Genomic DNA, 18543 nt, shown 5'->3' with positions numbered 1-18543 from the left:
CTCTCTCATCCTGTCGAATTACAGTGACTCGACTCTCCTGTTAGGTAGACAGCAGAAACCCATCGATCGAGCAGACGGATATCGTCGTGAGACCGGAAGTCGCTGGGAAAACGTAGAGGCTGCAGTTCTGGCATTTACATACCGCCTCTCGTCATTTTCATATGCCGCCTACTGGCGCATAAATTCTTTGCTTGAATGTGGGGAAAATGTCACAGAAATCTTCTTTTTATGAAAATTCTTGGTTGGTTTAAACGAGGGAGCGTCATTTAAAATATTTTTCAAAACAGAAAAATCATCCCCTCCGATTCTAGTTTTAATTTATGAGTCGAATAATAATTTGTGATTTAATCGATTTTGGAATAGGAATCTCACAACTGTTGAACAGTAATCAGAAGTTTAAGTAAAAGATTCTAGTAAAAATTCAATTGTCTAGCATTGAGAATTTTATCCATTATAATGATGTGTAAAATTTGAGTGTATTATACGATGTACCCTTCAAGTTTATTTTTTTTTAAGTTACTCTGTCCATGGAGGGTGACGTTCACTGGGGGAAAAGTTTACGTGGGAAGTTGCAGGGAAAGAGAAAGGCCAATGAAAGAGAAGACTATTCAAGGTTCGAGAACAAGTATCTGAAGAGCAACTGAGGGCTAACCACGACTTTTCTTTGTCGTCGAACTTAGTCCATTTATTCACCCTGTTTGTTCGTCACTCGTCGCTGTGAAGGATGAAAGCAGTAAAAAAGATAAAAGGATGGATTTGCAGCTGGATTCACCGAGACAATTCAAAGAAACAAATTGAAGATCCCTCAAAGTGACTTCACCTCGATCTCAGAGAGAAATGATTCTTCAAAGTAAAAATAAAATAATTTTTTTAGTTTTCTTCAAATACCCAAGACACAAGAAAGGAAGAAAGTGTCAAGGCAGACCTTCTCGTACCTTGAACTGTATTCAATTATAGGGAAAGCTCTCAGAGGCCCCTCTTAATTTGAAAGACAAATAAAGTTTGGGAACTCTGTTGAAATTCATAACTCCTTTATAAATTGCTCCTTTTCTCGTCTTTTGTCATTCTATATAACGAGTGGTATTAAATTTAATTCACCTCTCGGTTGCATTAAGAACCTTCTAGGAAAGGGCAAAAACAGTCGCTCGCGGAATAATCGAGATTCTTTCATGGGGGGTGAGTTCTTATTAAATACGAATCGATAACAGAGGGAATTTAAAATAAGTAATACTGAAAATTCTACCATTTCATTACAGTATCCGATTTCTTCCTCCAGGATGATACATTCTAGCTGAAACATCCTGCTTATTCGCTATTCAGTCTCTACGAGCTTCGTCCAACGAGAAAGGGAGGAAAACTTGTTCTTACGTAGTATCAGTTACACTGCCAGCAAAAGTTCTCCGAGTAATATCATTCTGGCGTAGTTGAAAGTTGCCAGGGGACTGACTAACATCGTCGGGGAGCGTGTAGATCTCAGACTCATCGGCGATAATGTATTCGCGCGGAATCGCCTCAGCCAAATATTTTATGAAAGGAACGCTGGGACTAAAACGAAAGCTAATTTCCCCGAGTTCCTAACTTCAGGTCACGTGAAATGGTTTTAAATACAGCTAATACAAGCTAACTATGAAGAATTCGCCTCAATTGCTACTTTCCTATAACCGAGGGTTCGAACTCGACTCTCTGATCAGCTTTCGAAATATCGACGGTGGTATTGATCTTGTCCATCGAGCTGGAACCCATTGTCACGGGGCTGAATTAAAACGCTGGGGCTTTTTACCCAGGGGGAAAGTGGGGGATAGTAAAATCGACAGGTAATTCCGTTCGAGCGAGTTAATTGAAGCGGAATCAGCCCACCAGACGGTTCTGACGAAATGCGGGGGCTAACGTTCATTACCGAATGACTTACGGTGGTCCATTAACCGGGCTTCTCGCAGGAACTTCGAACGCTGCTGCGGCAAGTGTCGACCCTTTCAAAGGTTGTGCCGCTCAAGTGGGCGGCGCAGCGACGCAAATTGTGCGGCCAATTTGGCAAGCCAACTGACTACCGAACAGAACCGATGCACGTCGAAAGAAACGACCGTGAAAACGGTGCTATCGAAAGGGCGGGGAATCGAACAAAACTTGGGTAACCTGTTTCAACACTGCTCTGGACCACACAGGACGAAGATTTTAACAAGTTTCGGAGTTTATACAATCACGTTAAGAGATCTTTACAAGTGTTGCGCTTACTTTCTTTGCAGATTTGAAATTTTGAATGTTTGAATATTTTTATCATATAGAACTATGAATATTCGAATATTTGAATTACATAAATTATGAATATTGAAATATTTGAAAATTTGAATATTTGAATATTTGAAAATTTGAAAATTTGAAAATTTGAAAATTTGAATATTTGAAAATTTGAAAATTTGAATATTTGAAAAATTATTACCTTTTTTAAATTACAGTGTGAAGTCTTGAATGTAAGATACTATGCGTTTATTTTAAGTTTAGTGCACTCGTATTACTGTAGCGCCTTAAACCTAAGGGCATGTTTATCATACTGAAAGTTGTCAAACTTGAGGAGATGCATATACCGGGAAAAATTTTTTTCGAAGATAAAATTCACAGAAGCGTAAAATTGGAACCCTCCCCTTTAATCTAGAAAAAGAATCAAGTCGTTCCGATTTTTTTTCACACAGTTACAGCACTTCAAAGTAACCGTTGCATTTTGATAGCACATGGGGTAGTGCCAATTCATGACGAAAATGCAAGGGTTACTTCGAGGTGCTGTAACTTCGCGAAAAAAAATCGCAACGACTTGATTCTTTTTTTAAATTAAAGGGGAAGGTTCGAATTTTACGCTCATGTGAACGTCATCTCCTAAAAAAATTTTTCCAACTGTGTGTATCCCGACAAATTTGGAAAAGATTCCTTTGGAAGTTTAAATAGTATGTACGTTATATGTGGGGAAAATCTTTCATTGGTTTGAAAATCTTCTGCAATTCATACCAGGAATATTTTCATGCTAGTGAGTCTCAACATTAATGGAAAACAATTACTAGAGAATTTCTTGTTTGTACAAGACCATCTAGAAGCTTAAAAACGCCAAATAGAAGAACTCAATTTCAATAGAGAAATGCGAGGAGATAAAGCTTATGAAGGCGGTGCGGTGTGAGGATGACAGAGCAGCAAAAGCGTTACGATATCAGACAAATGTCGTCTTTTGGTTGGTACGTGACTGGATCCATCGCATGCACCGAAATCCATGTTTCATCAATAATATTCCGAACGTGCAAGATGTTCGACATCCTCTGAGAAACGATGTTCGAAAGTTAGGACGCAGTGAATTCCGCCTGAGCTCGATACGAACTTAGAATTTTGAGTGAAACTTTTGCTCATGCAATGTAGCAAAGCATGGAGAATGTGAAGCTATTCGCGCGGCAAATATCAAACGAGTGCTAGTAAAATATTTAGCTTGTCACCCTTGCCAATTCGGAACTAAGTGAACTCTCATTAAACACAGCATAGCGCTTTTAACAACTTTGTATTAATCTTTCTTGAAGTTTCATGCATTTTATGAATATCCATGCATATGCTTAATTCCGTGGCTATAAATCAAAACAACCCATGTCACGTTTCCAAAAAATTCGAGTTAAGACCTTAACTGATATCTAGGATATAGAATTTATATTTTCTGAAAAAAGAAAAGACAATAAAAGAATTTTTTCATTAAAGAAATACAGTGTCAAAACGTCACAGATCTTTATAAGACAGTATAGAAGTTGAAAACTTTATACCCCACTATCTCGAAAGCAAAAACATGTGACTTAAGTCATTTTGCTTTAGAACCATAGGATTATGCTTAATTATATGTTTTAGATCGACTTACCAATCTTGACGACTGAGGGCAGCGCAGCAACGAGGAACGGCAGCTGGAGCAGCTGAAGCACAGAGACGGTGGCTAGCAGGCAGCCCAAATTCATAGCTCATCTCGAAAGCCCACCGTTGCGGCCCCTCGTTGGCCCTTCGCACAGACACCACCGCACGAATTACACCCGCGAGTCGCGACACTTCACGCTTCTGTGCATTTACCTAGAAGCAAGTCAACAAACGGTGTTAGTACCAACTCCTAAAGTTTAGGTTCATATCAGTGCATCGCGTTGCACCTCGAAATACGAGCAATAATAACATGATTGCGCACACTCATTACGTATGATATCCTCAATTATGTTTGCTTTATTAATAACTTAAACAGGTGAGAATATTTTTGATCGAAAAACAAGGGTAGAAAGCTATGTGTTTATTGCTACTAATGTTTATTGAGTAAACATAATTATTGATATGATGATAACAAATTGCCATTATAGCAAAATTTGTGTAATAGGTCGCGTATACATTGCTGGATGTTTCATTACAGGTCAACTCAGAAATTAGTGGAAATTAATGTGAACAAACTCGTTGCAGCGCCCAGCCGTCGGTGTTTCATTAGTGAATTATTCAAGTCGACAGATTGGTATACTACGTTAATTATTCGGGCTATTAAATGCAATACCCACATGAAAAATGAAAGCAGGTTCGTGCTTAGACTAAGTTCATACATAAAATAATTTTCTAGTGATCCTACACAATTAATAGAAAATCATTTCACTACTAATATTAACTCTGTGATACGAAGAACTCTACGTACAATTGTGAAAATAAATATAATGGTAAGCGAACATCAAAAATATTTAGAAAACCTATGCACCTATTCCAAGGGTTCATATAAAATTCTGAGTTTAAAACAATTCTACAGTATTTTCCTCCATCGATGAAGGTTGCTTAAAGAGATTCACATTTTTAATAAATCGAACATTAATTCCGGGCAGCGCGAGCAAACATTTTTCCCAAGCGGGTGCTTTAAATTCAGTTAAAAGATTCCAGAATCGTAATTTGCGAGGGTGTGCGCTCGTAGCCTCTTCTCGAAGGCAGGAAAAACAGTGAACCGCGGCTCTTTCAGTCACTGGCAAATGAGGAAAAGAGAGTGCACGGTCGGTCCCGTAGAATTTTCATTTCGCGCGAATGCACGGCGCCTGTATCGTGCACTTCATGCCCGATTCAATGTTTCTCATTGGCCCCTGAAACGAGAAGTCGCGGCGATTCAGCCAGCTTTGTCGGCGAATTTACATTTTCCACGGCGCGCCAGAGCTCTCCAGGGTGAAATTTATCGCCGCAAACATTACGCGAGGGTGTCGAGCGCGCCGCGGACCTTGTAAAACTGAAATTTATTCGTTGGTTCTCGCGTTTTCGAAATCATTCACGGCGGGCCGCGCCAAGGTACAAATGAACCTGACGTGTGCACAGTCGTACGAGATCCACGAACCATGTCCCCGTGCTAATAGCTGCCTTTTGGCGTTTATTTGTGACTGAAATTGTTTTAATTATCTGGCGTTTTGGAGGGCTTGGGCAGTCCAAACGAGTAAAATGTTTTTGGTGAATAACAAAGTACAGTTTTTAATTTTACACGTTTTGGCACCCTCTCCTTTCGAATGAGACCATAGCGAGTGACCTGCGATTTTTTTTTGCTGAGTTATCGCACTTTGAACAACAAGTGTGACTCTAATATCAGAATATCGCAATGATGCAAAGACTAAAAATTTGTCACTATTTGAGCTGTTGTAACTTCGTGAAGAAAAATCGCAGGGAGGTGAGCCTAGTCTCATTCTAAAGTGCAAAGCCTCTACTTTTGCACCCGTTTGTTGAACATGATAAAAAAACATTGCCCACTTCGCGACACGCCGAGAAATGGAGGGTGGTTTTTCTCAGAATCTTTTCCAAGTTCAGACAACTCTGAGGAGCTTCATAAATTTTTTTCGTACTAACTTTTATGGAGATATGGAAGTGGGAACCCTCCTCTACAGAATGACACCTTAGCGAGTGATCTGCGATTTTTTTTCGCTGAGTTATCGCGGTTTGAATGAAAAGTCAGCATCCAGCTTTGGAATCACGCACCTATCCATAGACCGCAAAAATGGTTAATATTTGAGCTACTATAACTTTGGGAAAAAAAATCGCAGGGAGGTGAGTCTAGTCTCATTCTAAAGTGCAAAGCCTCTACTTTCACAACCCTTTGTTGAAAATGACCGAAAAAAATTTCCCACTTCGCGACACGCCAAGAGATAAAGGATGGTTTTTCCTCGAACCTTCTCCAAATTCAGACAACTCTGAGGATCTTCATAAATTTTTTTCGCACTAACTTTTATGGAGATATGGAAGTGGGAACCCTCCTCTATCGAATGACACCTTGGCGAGTGATCTGTTATTTTTTTTCGCTGAGTTATCGCGGTTTGAATGAAAAGTCAGCATCCAGCTTTGGAATCACGCACCTATCCATAGACCGCAAAAATGGTTAATATTTGAGCTACTATAACTTTGGGAAAAAAAATCGGAGGGAGGTGAGTCTAGTCTCATTCTAAAGTGCAATGCCTCTACTTTCACACCCCTTTGTTGAAAATGACCGAAAAAAATTTCCCACTTCGCGACACGCCAAGAGCTGGAGGGTGGTTTTTCCCAGAATTTTCTCCAAATTCAGACAACTCTGAGGAGCTTCATAAATTTTTTTCGTATTAACTTTTATGGAGATATGGAAGTGGGAACCCTCCTCTATAGAATGACACCTTAGCGAGTGATCTACGATTTTTTTTCGCTGAGTTATCGCGGTTTGAATGAAAAGTCAGCATCCAGCTTTGGAATCACGCACCTATCCATAGACCGAAAAAATGGTTAACATTTGAGCTACTATAACTTTGGGAAAAAAAATCGCAGGGAGGTGAGCCTAGTCTCATTCTAAAGTGCAAAGCCTCTACTTTCACACCCCTTTGTTGAAAATGACCGAAAAAATTTCCCACTTCGCGACACGCCAAGAGATAAAGGATGGTTTTTCCTCGAACCTTCTCCAAATTCAGACAACTCTGAGGATCTTCATAAATTTTTTTCGCACTAACTTTTATAAGGATATGGAAGTGGGAACCCTCCTCTATCGAATGACACCTTGACGAGTGATCTGTTATTTTTTTTCGCTGAGTTATCGCGGTTTGAATGAAAAGTCAGCATCCAGCTTTGGAATCACGCACCTATCCATAGACCGCAAAAATGGTTAATATTTGAGCTACTATAACTTTGGGAAAAAAAATCGGAGGGAGGTGAGTCTAGTCTCATTCTAAAGTGCAATGCCTCTACTTTCACACCCCTTTGTTGAAAATGACCGAAAAAAATTTCCCACTTCGCGACACGCCAAGAGCTGGAGGGTGGTTTTTCCCAGAATTTTCTCCAAATTCAGACAACTCTGAGGAGCTTCATAAATTTTTTTCGTATTAACTTTTATGGAGATATGGAAGTGGGAACCCTCCTCTATAGAATGACACCTTAGCGAGTGATCTACGATTTTTTTTCGCTGAGTTATCGCGGTTTGAATGAAAAGTCAGCATCCAGCTTTGGAATCACGCACCTATCCATAGACCGAAAAAATGGTTAACATTTGAGCTACTATAACTTTGGGAAAAAAAATCGCAGGGAGGTGAGCCTAGTCTCATTCTAAAGTGCAAAGCCTCTACTTTCACACCCCTTTGTTGAAAATGACCGAAAAAATTTCCCACTTCGCGACACGCCAAGAGATAAAGGATGGTTTTTCCTCGAACCTTCTCCAAATTCAGACAACTCTGAGGATCTTCATAAATTTTTTTCGCACTAACTTTTATAAGGATATGGAAGTGGGAACCCTCCTCTATCGAATGACACCTTGACGAGTGATCTGTTATTTTTTTTCGCTGAGTTATCGCGGTTTGAATGAAAAGTCAGCATCCAGCTTTGGAATCACGCACCTATCCATAGACCGCAAAAATGGTTAATATTTGAGCTACTATAACTTTGGGAAAAAAAATCGGATGGAGGTGAGTCTAGTCTCATTCTAAAGTGCAATGCCTCTACTTTCACACCCCTTTGTTGAAAATGACCGAAAAAAATTTCCCACTTCGCGACACGCCAAGAGCTGGAGGGTGGTTTTTCCCAGAATTTTCTCCAAATTCAGACAACTCTGAGGAGCTTCATAAATTTTTTTCGTATTAACTTTTATGGAGATATGGAAGTGGGAACCCTCCTCTATAGAATGACACCTTAGCGAGTGATCTACGATTTTTTTTCGCTGAGTTATCGCGGTTTGAATGAAAAGTCAGCATCCAGCTTTGGAATCACGCACCTATCCATAGACCGAAAAAATGGTTAACATTTGAGCTACTATAACTTTGGGAAAAAAAATCGCAGGGAGGTGAGCCTAGTCTCATTCTAAAGTGCAAAGCCTCTACTTTCACACCCCTTTGTTGAAAATGACCGAAAAAATTTCCCACTTCGCGACACGCCAAGAGATAAAGGATGGTTTTTCCTCGAACCTTCTCCAAATTCAGACAACTCTGAGGATCTTCATAAATTTTTTTCGCACTAACTTTTATAAGGATATGGAAGTGGGAACCCTCCTCTATCGAATGACACCTTGACGAGTGATCTGTTATTTTTTTTCGCTGAGTTATCGCGGTTTGAATGAAAAGTCAGCATCCAGCTTTGGAATCACGCACCTATCTATAGACCGAAAAAATGGTTAATATTTGAGCTACTATAACTTTGGAAAAAAAAATCGCAGGGAGGTGAGCCTAGTCTCATTCTGAAGTGCAAAGCCTCTACTTTCACACCCCGTTATTGAAAATGACCGAAAAAAATTGCCTACTTCGCGACACGCCGAGATATGGAGGGTGGTTTTTCCCAGAGTCTTCTCCAAATTCAGATAATTCTGAGGAGCTTAATAAATTTTTTTTGCAATTCCTTTTGCAGTAAATTTAAAGTTGGAAGCTTCTACTTTTTAACGAGCTTTTAAAAAATGATGTACGATTTTTTGTCGCTGATTTATCGTGCCTCGAATGAAAAGTGTGCGGGCACACAAATTTTTGGCGGAAAAACCATCCTCTTTTTCCATCCTGCATCAGCATATAAACGAGTTTCCGAGAAAATTCAATGACTTTACACTCTAAAATGAGCCTAGGCTCACTGCTGCACCATTTTTTTCGCAAAGTTGCAGCAGCTGAAAAGTCGACATCTATTTCGCTCGAAATTAGTGGTCCTTTAACTTGCTGGGAATTGTAGAAACGCACAGTAGCTTTCTCATAAAACCTATACCATAAACTGAAGTTCAGTGAAAAGTTAATAAGGCGCTCTTTCTTTTCTATAAAACTCTAGTTTCAATTCAGTGGAATAATCGAAGCAATTCTTCTACCCTCCAAGACCCTTCCACGTAAAACCAGACTGCTCTATTTTCGCCACGGTTCGACAAACGAATTCAGTGACCAACTTGCAACCCCCAGATAGGGCGCTCGAGGAATTTGTCTAAGGGATTTTCTTCAATTTATTTTACTCTACTCTCGAGCCACAAGATACGGTGTAACTAACCCATAGCAACTAACGAGATACTAGAAACACACGATAGGTTCCCATCCTGCACTATTGAACCACTAACAGCTCTTCTAGTTCACGAAACGATTCTACCCTGCGTGTAATCAATCTGGATAAGCACGTAAGTTTGTGCTCACACATAAATCATTATTTCATAGAGGGTACATTTTCCCAGCGTTATTGTGATCACATCTCTTTTACATAGATTGTAAATTCAATGAGATGCTGTTCGAAAGTGCCTCGTTACTCTCACAGTTCGCGAGTCCTAGCAAGGAAGTCGCGCAGTAACCTCATTGTTTGCTTGTAACTACTGTTCCTGAAGCCGAGCATTTTATTCGACTTTAATTCAATCTAACGATTCTTCCGCGGCTCACGAACGAGTTCGAGGAAGTTGCGTGGCTTCTTCGCGCTCGTCTAGAAGAAACAACAACTTTTGGCTCGTGCTGTAATACAACCTTCAATAAATTCGCGCCAGTTTCCGCTCGCAGACTGGACGGCGACGTTTTCCGAATATCTGGACCCACGTTGAGAGGTTTTTGCGCGTAATTTGAATACCGCTGTTTGTTTGCTCGAAGAACGTTTTTGTTTTTGGTAATAACTCTGCGAGCTGAAACGTGCATTAAAGTTCGTTAGAAATAACGTGCATAGAGCGTAGGATTACACTTCCTGAGCAGATTATGAAGAATTACAAGACAAATGTACTGCTTGGCGCGTTACTTCAGATTTTAATAGCTGCAGGAACATGGGAGAAGTGGACTGAATAAAAATACTACTCAGTGTTTGGCTCTCTCGTGCTGAATTCAATCCAGGGGTAGCACGAGGAAAGCTATTTCTTAATTCCTTTGAGCAGTAATTTAGAGTCGATTACAGAGGGAATCTATTGGATTGAATAAAAGAAGAGTATCTAATGCTAATTAGAGAGGCAAACAGTTGCCCCTTTCGCTGAGTAAAAATACCCTGTCCTTTCAGGGGAAAATGCACGGAGCTCTCTTCCTGAAGCAACTGTCTTAATCGCGCTACTTTACTTCACGATAATTCGTTGTGACCATAGAAACGTCTTAATCACGTCGAGGTACAGGGAAAGGCAACGCTGATATGAAAGATGGAAAAAGTTAAAGAAAAGAGCAGAAAAAAATCGCTTATCCCTTCAGACCCTTGAACATCTCTCCTTTTATCTCCCACGATCCACCCTTTGCTAACACCTTCGTCGACCCTCTTTCACCCTCTGTTGTGATTTATGAGTGTTCGAAGTATCTTCTTGAGATTATCTAGAAAACCTCAGACGAAGAGCAAGGAAATGTGGGAACTGCGAATTTCTCTATTTTACTGCACGAAAACATCCACACTTTTTTCAAACATCATGCATATTAATCATACCGTTCCCAACAGCAACCTGAATAAATACTTGTAATTCCACGTAGCATAAAATTCGCGAAAAATCACATTTCTGCTACAATATCCAACTCACAGAATTTCATTAAAATTTTATCTCATTTGTTTCACGTTTCCCTGTTTCTTGTATTAATATATTTATATACATATACCAGATATTTCAGTGCAGCAGAATATTCCAGCAGGCGAGTTTGAAACTGCGTTAGCAGGCAGATTTTTAATTCTGCGTGACAGGAAGGCCAGGTTCGTGGTTAGCAGACGATCGAAAATTCATGCCCAGAGAATCCAGAGGCTCGTTCTGGCCAAAGGGTGGCCGAATTTTGCAACATTTCGCGCTGTGAGAGGTGGTTTTCGCTTATGCGGGCGATTCCGCGGAAGGCTCGTCGTCGAATGGTTACGTCAGCTCTTACAATAGCCTCATCGATTGCGAGCATTGTCCCTTTTTTCAACGTCCAGCCCATCACGTGCAGCTGAAAGATTCGTCGAGCTGGCCACGCGACACCGTGCCAAATAACGAGCTAGAATGTTCCACGAGCACCCCCCGTTAAAAAATATTAAATCACTCGAGCAAATTTCGACGATTCCCCCTGGCGATGTCTGTTTTTCTTACTTTCGCGAATAACACGTTTCGTCGGTGTGTCTCTATAAATCAAGGGCTCGCGGAAAATTACGAGTTTGATACTCCCAAGGGTAGAGAGAGGGAGAGAGAGATATCATCCGCCGACGTTGACTTCGAACAAAAACATGCTCCAATAAATTCGGCTGGAGCGAGAACCTGGCAACGTTCCGCGCGAACCTCCCTGGAAATTTAATAAAGAGCTTCCGACAGTGTTTTCTTTTCTACTTCCCTCGTCACTTTGAAATTTGACGTTCGCGAATCAGCGAGGGGCATGTTGGGATCGCCCGATGGAATTAAATTCTTCTGGCAGTGGTAACTGATGCGCAGCTGGCAACGAGTTGCCCTTTAATCTACTATTCGAGCGGACAAATGGCTTATGAGTGGTCCTATGAGTCGGATGAGCGACAGCTTTGGAAATTTTTATGCAGTTATTAGTAAAAATGGTGTAACATGCATTTTTGCATGATGATGTTTTGAGCTTTGAGTAGGGTGGCAATGGGCAAGGGAAAGAGTGTGAAAAAGGAGCAGCTTGTTGCTCTGTGTTAAAGGATAAATGAATACAAAGATATAATACCTATAGAGAAATACGGATATTTAAATTTGTTTGAAATATAGAGAGGTTGAAAAATGCAACTCTTTTAAAATTCTGTTTGAAATGTGCAATAACTTGCCTTTCTCTTTTGGAAACAAGCAACCATATGTAACGATGCAACACAATAATTGAAGTTGAACAATGAACAATGCATCTTGCGACAATAATTCAGCGGTTACTAACCGACGAGTTTATGCAGCGATAATAGATTCTCTCTGTATTTTCTTTTTTTACAAATTACGTCTGGTAATTACGGTCCGTTGCTCATCTGTATCGCGACCACGAAGCGTGATTCATTTGTACATTACACGTCCAGGAAAAGGGCTGAATGGGATAACTGTGAAATCGTTATTACTGCTCCATGTTCGAATACGTCTGTCCTCGTAATTTACCCACTAACCAACGCGGTTACGAGCGATCAAACGATATTAAAATTCGTGCCATTGTTCCCACGCGTTTCATGAGCTGATATATTTTTGCAGGGTGAAATTTTGGAAATACTATAAGCCTTCGGGAGGTTCATGCAATTAAAAAGTTCCTTCAAATAAATGAACACATTTCTTTACCCTTTGAATATATCACTCTATTGAAAACTAAAATTGATGCAGTGATGGCATCATTGGAAATAAATTTTCGCGAATTTATGAATGGTATAAATTACTCTTTAATACTGAATAATTCCACGTGTATAAAGTTTATTTATTTGGATTCTATGTCTGAATAAACATATGAATAATACGCGCACTACGCCAGAAACGTGTAATTATATTACTACAGATAGTGTATCAAATTTAATTTGTTTCTCCGTGTACATTGGGTAAAATAAAATTTATCAATCTCTAGTTTCGTATTCATACACTAGTGACGTCATGCTTGTCAAAATGAGTCAATATCGAAATGGACGCCACGTCACGTGGAAAAAATATCGAGAAATATGCTCGTTGAAGGAAATTCAGTGACAGGATGCCTTTTATAACATCCCACCCTGTAAAAGCTTCGCTGTCGCGTACATCGAAACGAATATTTGTTTCGAGTGAAATAGAACCACGTGAAACATACTTTACAAACCAGGGTTCTGCATATTTTACTTTAAAATGGAATGGCACATTGACAACTTCAAAATCGAATGAATTTACTGAGAATATTTGAACTAATTTAACACTTACTTGAGCTCATATACAATATAAAATTCAATATACGTACTAAAAATATTAAAACTACTCACATGGTTTCACACATCACTGCACCACTTTTCAAAATCCTTTAGCGACCAGTACGTGGAGCACTCTAGCGGGTAGATTCCATAATTAGGGATCCTCGATCGCGCCAAATTGAGCTATAGAGGGCTAGCGGCCATATTTGATTTCGAATCGACCGCGTCTCTCCAGATCAGTTCCGATTATGAATTAAGAAAACTCGTGATTCTTCTGCTTAAAGAGATGGAATCGCGTGTCACTTTATTCGTGATATAATTAGAGATTTGAAGAGTGTACTTACAAGGTTATCTAGTGTGGAACGTCTTCAAAGAATGTGAGGCTAAATCAAGGGCTCGTCGAAGGGATCGTCGAAGGAAGTTAACCAATCTAACGATAAACACACGACGATTGCTCTATTTTATCTCAGCGATTTGAATATCAAGGTACGTATTAAAAACTTTAGAAAATACTCACAAATATCCTAATGCAAAAGGAGCAAATTGACACGATGTCACTCTATCACTTTTCGAACTCCACTAGCGACCGATAACTAGAGCACTCTAGCGGACAGATTTCGTAATTAAGCACTCTCGATCCCGCCAAATTGAATCGTAGAGGGCCAGCCGCCATCTTTGATTTCGAATCGACCGCATCGCTTCAGATCGTCTCTGCTCGCGAATCAAGAAAACTTGCGATTTTTATGGTAAGAATAGTAGAATCATGTACCATTTTGTTCGCTAAGTAACGAGGGACGCGCGAAGTGTATTAATAAACTTATATATCGTTTGTTTCAAGGAATATAAGGCTAAATCAAAGACAAGGGTATCGTCGAAGGAGAACCAACCTAGCAATGTCCACGTGAAGATTATTCCATCTCACCTCAACGATTCAAATATCAAGGTATGTATTAAAAACTTTTAAAGTCACTCAAAAAAAGACTTCACTTCACTCGAAGCAATCTTCTCACTTTTCAAACTCCTTTAGCGAGCGATGTTTAGAGCACTCTATCGGAGAGATTTCTCAATCACTCCATCTCGATAATGCGAGAATCGATTTATTGAAAACCACCCGCCATATTTAATTTCAAATCGAACCGTGATTGATCGCGCCCCTTCAAATCTCCCCTCGCGAATAGCGAAAACTCGCGATTCTTTTTGGTTAGAATAGTAAAATCGTATATCATTGAACTCGTTATGAAATGAGTGACTCGTAGAGCGTACTTACAAAGTTGTCCCACGTCTCTGTCAGGTGATACGAAGCCAAACCGAGGACCGAAGGAGTCGTCGAGGAAGGTCGAGCGATTTATCGAAGAACACGCGGTGATCCGGGCTGGATTTTCGAAGAGGTGGACACGCAGAAGGGCATGCGTGGTTTGCTTCGGTCCCGGGACACGCGTAAACATAACCTCTACGGCGGCCAGATTTTCATCGCGACGAGGTAAACACAAACACCTTGCCGAGGCAGCGGCCGGCGCGCGACTGCCGCCGGTCTGTCGGACGTCGACTCACGAAACCACCCGAAATTCGCCGAGCCACGCTCGAGCCAGCCACGTGCTCCTGCTGCTACTGCGCACGCGTCTTCCCACGTGCTTGGCTCTTCGTCGCACACCTGCAGGGGAAGCGGTGAGTGTTGGTCAGACTTAGCGCTTGATTTTTCTTATTTTAAGGTAAATGTCCCAGTAATAGATAATACCTCGATATGTAAATGCTAACGCTAATTTTATTCATTTTTAAGCATAAATTTTAATATATTAAGTATGCTTAATTAAAAATAAAAACTGGTGTTATGAAATAGTATCCTCAATCTCCGGGGATCGCACAATGAAATTTTTGGGGCATACAGTTTTAGGTTGTTTACTTCCTGAGATATTTGACATCTTAAGCGTTTAGGTATTGGGACATTTACCTTAATGCTGCTTTTTTGAGTTACATTTAAATTTTTCACTTGTTTTGTTACTAAAATTTGAAGATATTGATTATATTTTTTAACACTCTGACTGCCACACCAAATTCACATGTTTTGCTCATGATCATCGTCTTAGACAAAACAATTTATTGTCACATGTGACAAACGTGGCGGTCAACGTGTTAAAAAAGTCTCGGTTATTGAAATTGGAGTTAACTTTTGAGTGGTAAAGAATGTTATTGATACGGTATAGTGAAACTAAGAAGCTTTGAAGTTGTTTTAAATTATTTTCAGACTTCTATTTAAATTCATTGAAAGTTTATTTTAGTGGCGATGGTTCTTGTCGCTGTTTTAAAGTTTAGTTTTTAAAGAGTTGATTAAGAAATGGAAAGCTATTAGTGGGGGGTCAAAGAATTTTATATTACCAGGAGTTTTTAATCTCATTCTTCATGTATGAGATGGAAGGTACCTATTTAGTAATGCAAATTGTTTTCTACTAATTTTCAACCGCACTTTGCATTTCAAGAATCTGTAGCGGTTATTTTGAATACGATCAGTGAAGTCACTGTTCGATCTAGTGAATATAAAATCAACAACTTTAATAACTTCCAGTCAACTCCATCACATTGCAATCAAACTTTTGCAAAATTTCGAAGTTTTTTAAACTTTGCGCACGAACGTTCTTGCCTGGCTTATTTTTTTCTATTTTTAATACAACCTTTAAGGAAATGTTCTACGCACTAATTACATTCAGTAACTTCCATTATCGATCTTTCAATTAAAGAAGTTCTCATAGAACATTCTTTTCTTTACTAACAAAAAGAGGTTATAGATCCCCACTTAGGAGAGCATTATTTTAACCATTTTTCACTCCCTCATGGTTTTCAACGCAAATTGCAAACACGTAAACCTCCGGGAAACAATAACGACTTTTCAAGTAACGTCGAAGGAAAATGCAATTTTCTCGGGGCGAGAGCGTTGCTCGGCGCGATGAAAGGGGATGAGTTGCAAGTTTCGGCTCGCGTTCGCATTAACTGCTGCAAATCACTTGCTTCCCCCCGTACCCTAGAAACTATACAGCCTTTTTCTCGCGTGGCAAATTCAAATTGGCTCGCCGCTTGTCTCGCATAATCCCTCTGCTAAATATTTAATGAAACACACGGGCACGTAAGTCTCTAAATAACGCTGCTCTCCCCGAGATGAAAATCCCGCGGCCGTTTCGTATCGGTTACGGGGAAAGATTTATAAAGCTGCCAGTGACTCGTTTCTGGAGTTTACGCGAGTTTCAAAGTGCACGAGCGGTCTTTGGAATTAATCTTCAGACGAATTTCGGAATTTTATAACCGAGGATTTATAACCTCTTGCTACTTCGTCATGAAGTTGCGAATTCATATACAGCAGAAAGTTTGGTATTTCAAAATAGATTCGATTTATTTGGTTTATGTTCATTGCACGCTTTAAGCGAAACGTACAATCGAAGTGGATGGAAGGAAAAAGCATTTAAATATTTCGAGCCGCGATAGAAGATTGATATGAAAATCGATTTCGTTCCGACTTTACGTGGGACTTTGTTTTATGCCCTGATCCTTTGGAAAACAGACTGTTGAACAATGTGAACTTTTACTAACCGTGTGGGGTAAGAAATGCGAGTTTTAAGGTTGGATCAGAGTCTAGAGAAGTCTGTTAGTTATTACCTATTTTACTATCCATTTTCCGCGAACGCAAACAGGGAACACGTGTCGTAAACTCACACGAGTTTTTCACAACTTTTTCCATAGCCATGAAACTACCATAGCGTTTGCTTTAGCACCTTGTGATAAATTTCGAATTTGTGGATCTTGGTATTTTTCTGATATCCTTGATAATGCTCTTAAACCCGAGATCTGCTATATTTTCTTACAGAATGATTCCAACGTAAGAATAAATACCCTTTTTGCAATATTAATAAATATATTGTAGGTCTCTATAAAGCATTCGTGATCGATACAGACATTCAATCACGAAACTCAAAGCTGTTGTGACCTGTGCACAGTAGATGAAAGTAAATTCAGGCGTTTGAGTTCTCGAAATTCATTGACTCGCTTAAACTGAATACATGTTAAACGCAATTTTAAACATCCCTAGTATGTAAGCAGGAATTTCTAGAATGTCAGAAGTCCAAAGTTCTCCACTGGAGAACCACTCCCATACTTTAGTACCTAATGTGCAGTACCCACCCTTGTGCAAATAGTGAAAGTACCAAGCGCAACAGGTCCACAGCATTTATATTTCTGTGGATCAGGACATGGTGCTAGTCGAGACTCAAACCCGTCGATACAGCTGATGAAACGGACTTTCGAAACGCTCGCTGCAATTCCCGCTGGTCGAGCTAGTTGCCCACATATCCGGGGGATGGCGACGCACTCGACCTCAGAGCACTTCCCTTGTAACTTTCACCGATTCTTTAAACCAGGATCACCATCGCGCTTTCCTCTTCCCTATTTTCATTTTTACACTCGGCGATAAAATTCCGCTGAGTTCCAACCTGAAAAACGTTATATTGTTGCATTTCTCCGACTACGGTCTACGTTTCTGTTACACCCCCTCGTTTGAATTTATCCTCGTGAGAGGCCATTTCCGCTTCCGCGATACAACTGCTGCAGTACAAGTTACGACTCTCTCTTACATTTTTTTACTGTTTCTTTTACTACATTTGGGGTACCTCTTCGCTTGGAAACCTTGTTTTCCCTTGGACCAAGGATTCTCTAATCTAAAGTCTCTTTGGGTTTCCATCGCGACCGCTAATCGCCTCTTCACGCGTCGCAACGCTCAAATGATGATCGTTTTTTCATTGCACTTGGGATGCCATTGCTCCTGGAATTCTTGTTCCCCCTGAACTAAGGATTCTCTTAACTAAAGTCTCTTTGGGTTTCTATCGCGACCGCTAATCGCCTCTCGACGCGTCGCGATGCTCAAATGATGATCGTTTTTTTATTATACTTGGGATGCCTTTGCTCTTGGAATTCTGTTTCCCTGGACTAAGGACTCTCTTAATTAAAATCCCTCTGGGTCTCCATCGCGATCACAAATCGCCTCTGCACGGGTCACGACGCTCATATGAAGGTCGTGTAGAGAAAAGGACGAAGCTGCGATGCAGAGCTAGTGTGGGAGTTGGCACAGGACGTAGTTGACCCAGTGCCGCGAGGCGAAAGCAAACTGCAGGCTTATTTAAAGCGGAGACTTCCGTTTCCGACTTCCGTCCCGTCTCGAGGGATATCCGCAGGAAATTCTCGGTGTTTTCCGGTCTGGGAGAAGAATTTGCGCCTCTGCGAGCTCCGAAACGGCGGGCGTTGCGTGCACCTCGAGGCTCGAGGCGACGGTTTGTTCGCGCTAATTTA

At 40.4% G+C, this 18543-nt stretch overlaps 1 protein-coding gene across 3 annotated transcripts in view; it reads right to left on the bottom strand.

Moving 5' to 3' along the window:
• Positions 1–14606, bottom strand: part of LOC143182135 (glutamate receptor ionotropic, kainate 2) — a 92799-nt gene extending 78193 nt beyond the window's left edge. For 2 of the 3 annotated variants that reach the window (XM_076382923.1, XM_076382924.1), the window contains exons 1-2: positions 14486–14606; positions 3878–4080 (exon numbers count right to left, since the gene is read on the bottom strand). In XM_076382923.1, the coding sequence (XP_076239038.1) occupies positions 3878–3971 (94 nt within the window). In that variant the 5' untranslated portion in view covers positions 3972–4080; positions 14486–14606. Of the gene's footprint in view, positions 1–3877; positions 4081–14485 lie in introns of those variants that run through there. The other variant, XM_076382925.1, reaches the window with a different exon arrangement.
• Positions 14607–18543: the final 3937 nt, after the last annotated feature.

This window comes from Calliopsis andreniformis, chromosome 8 (assembly GCF_051401765.1).
Source record: "Calliopsis andreniformis isolate RMS-2024a chromosome 8, iyCalAndr_principal, whole genome shotgun sequence".
Classification (NCBI taxonomy): Eukaryota; Metazoa; Arthropoda; class Insecta; order Hymenoptera; family Andrenidae; genus Calliopsis; species Calliopsis andreniformis.
The sequence above is the reverse complement of the archived record's forward strand: the minus strand, read 5'-3'. Positions and strand labels throughout refer to the sequence as shown.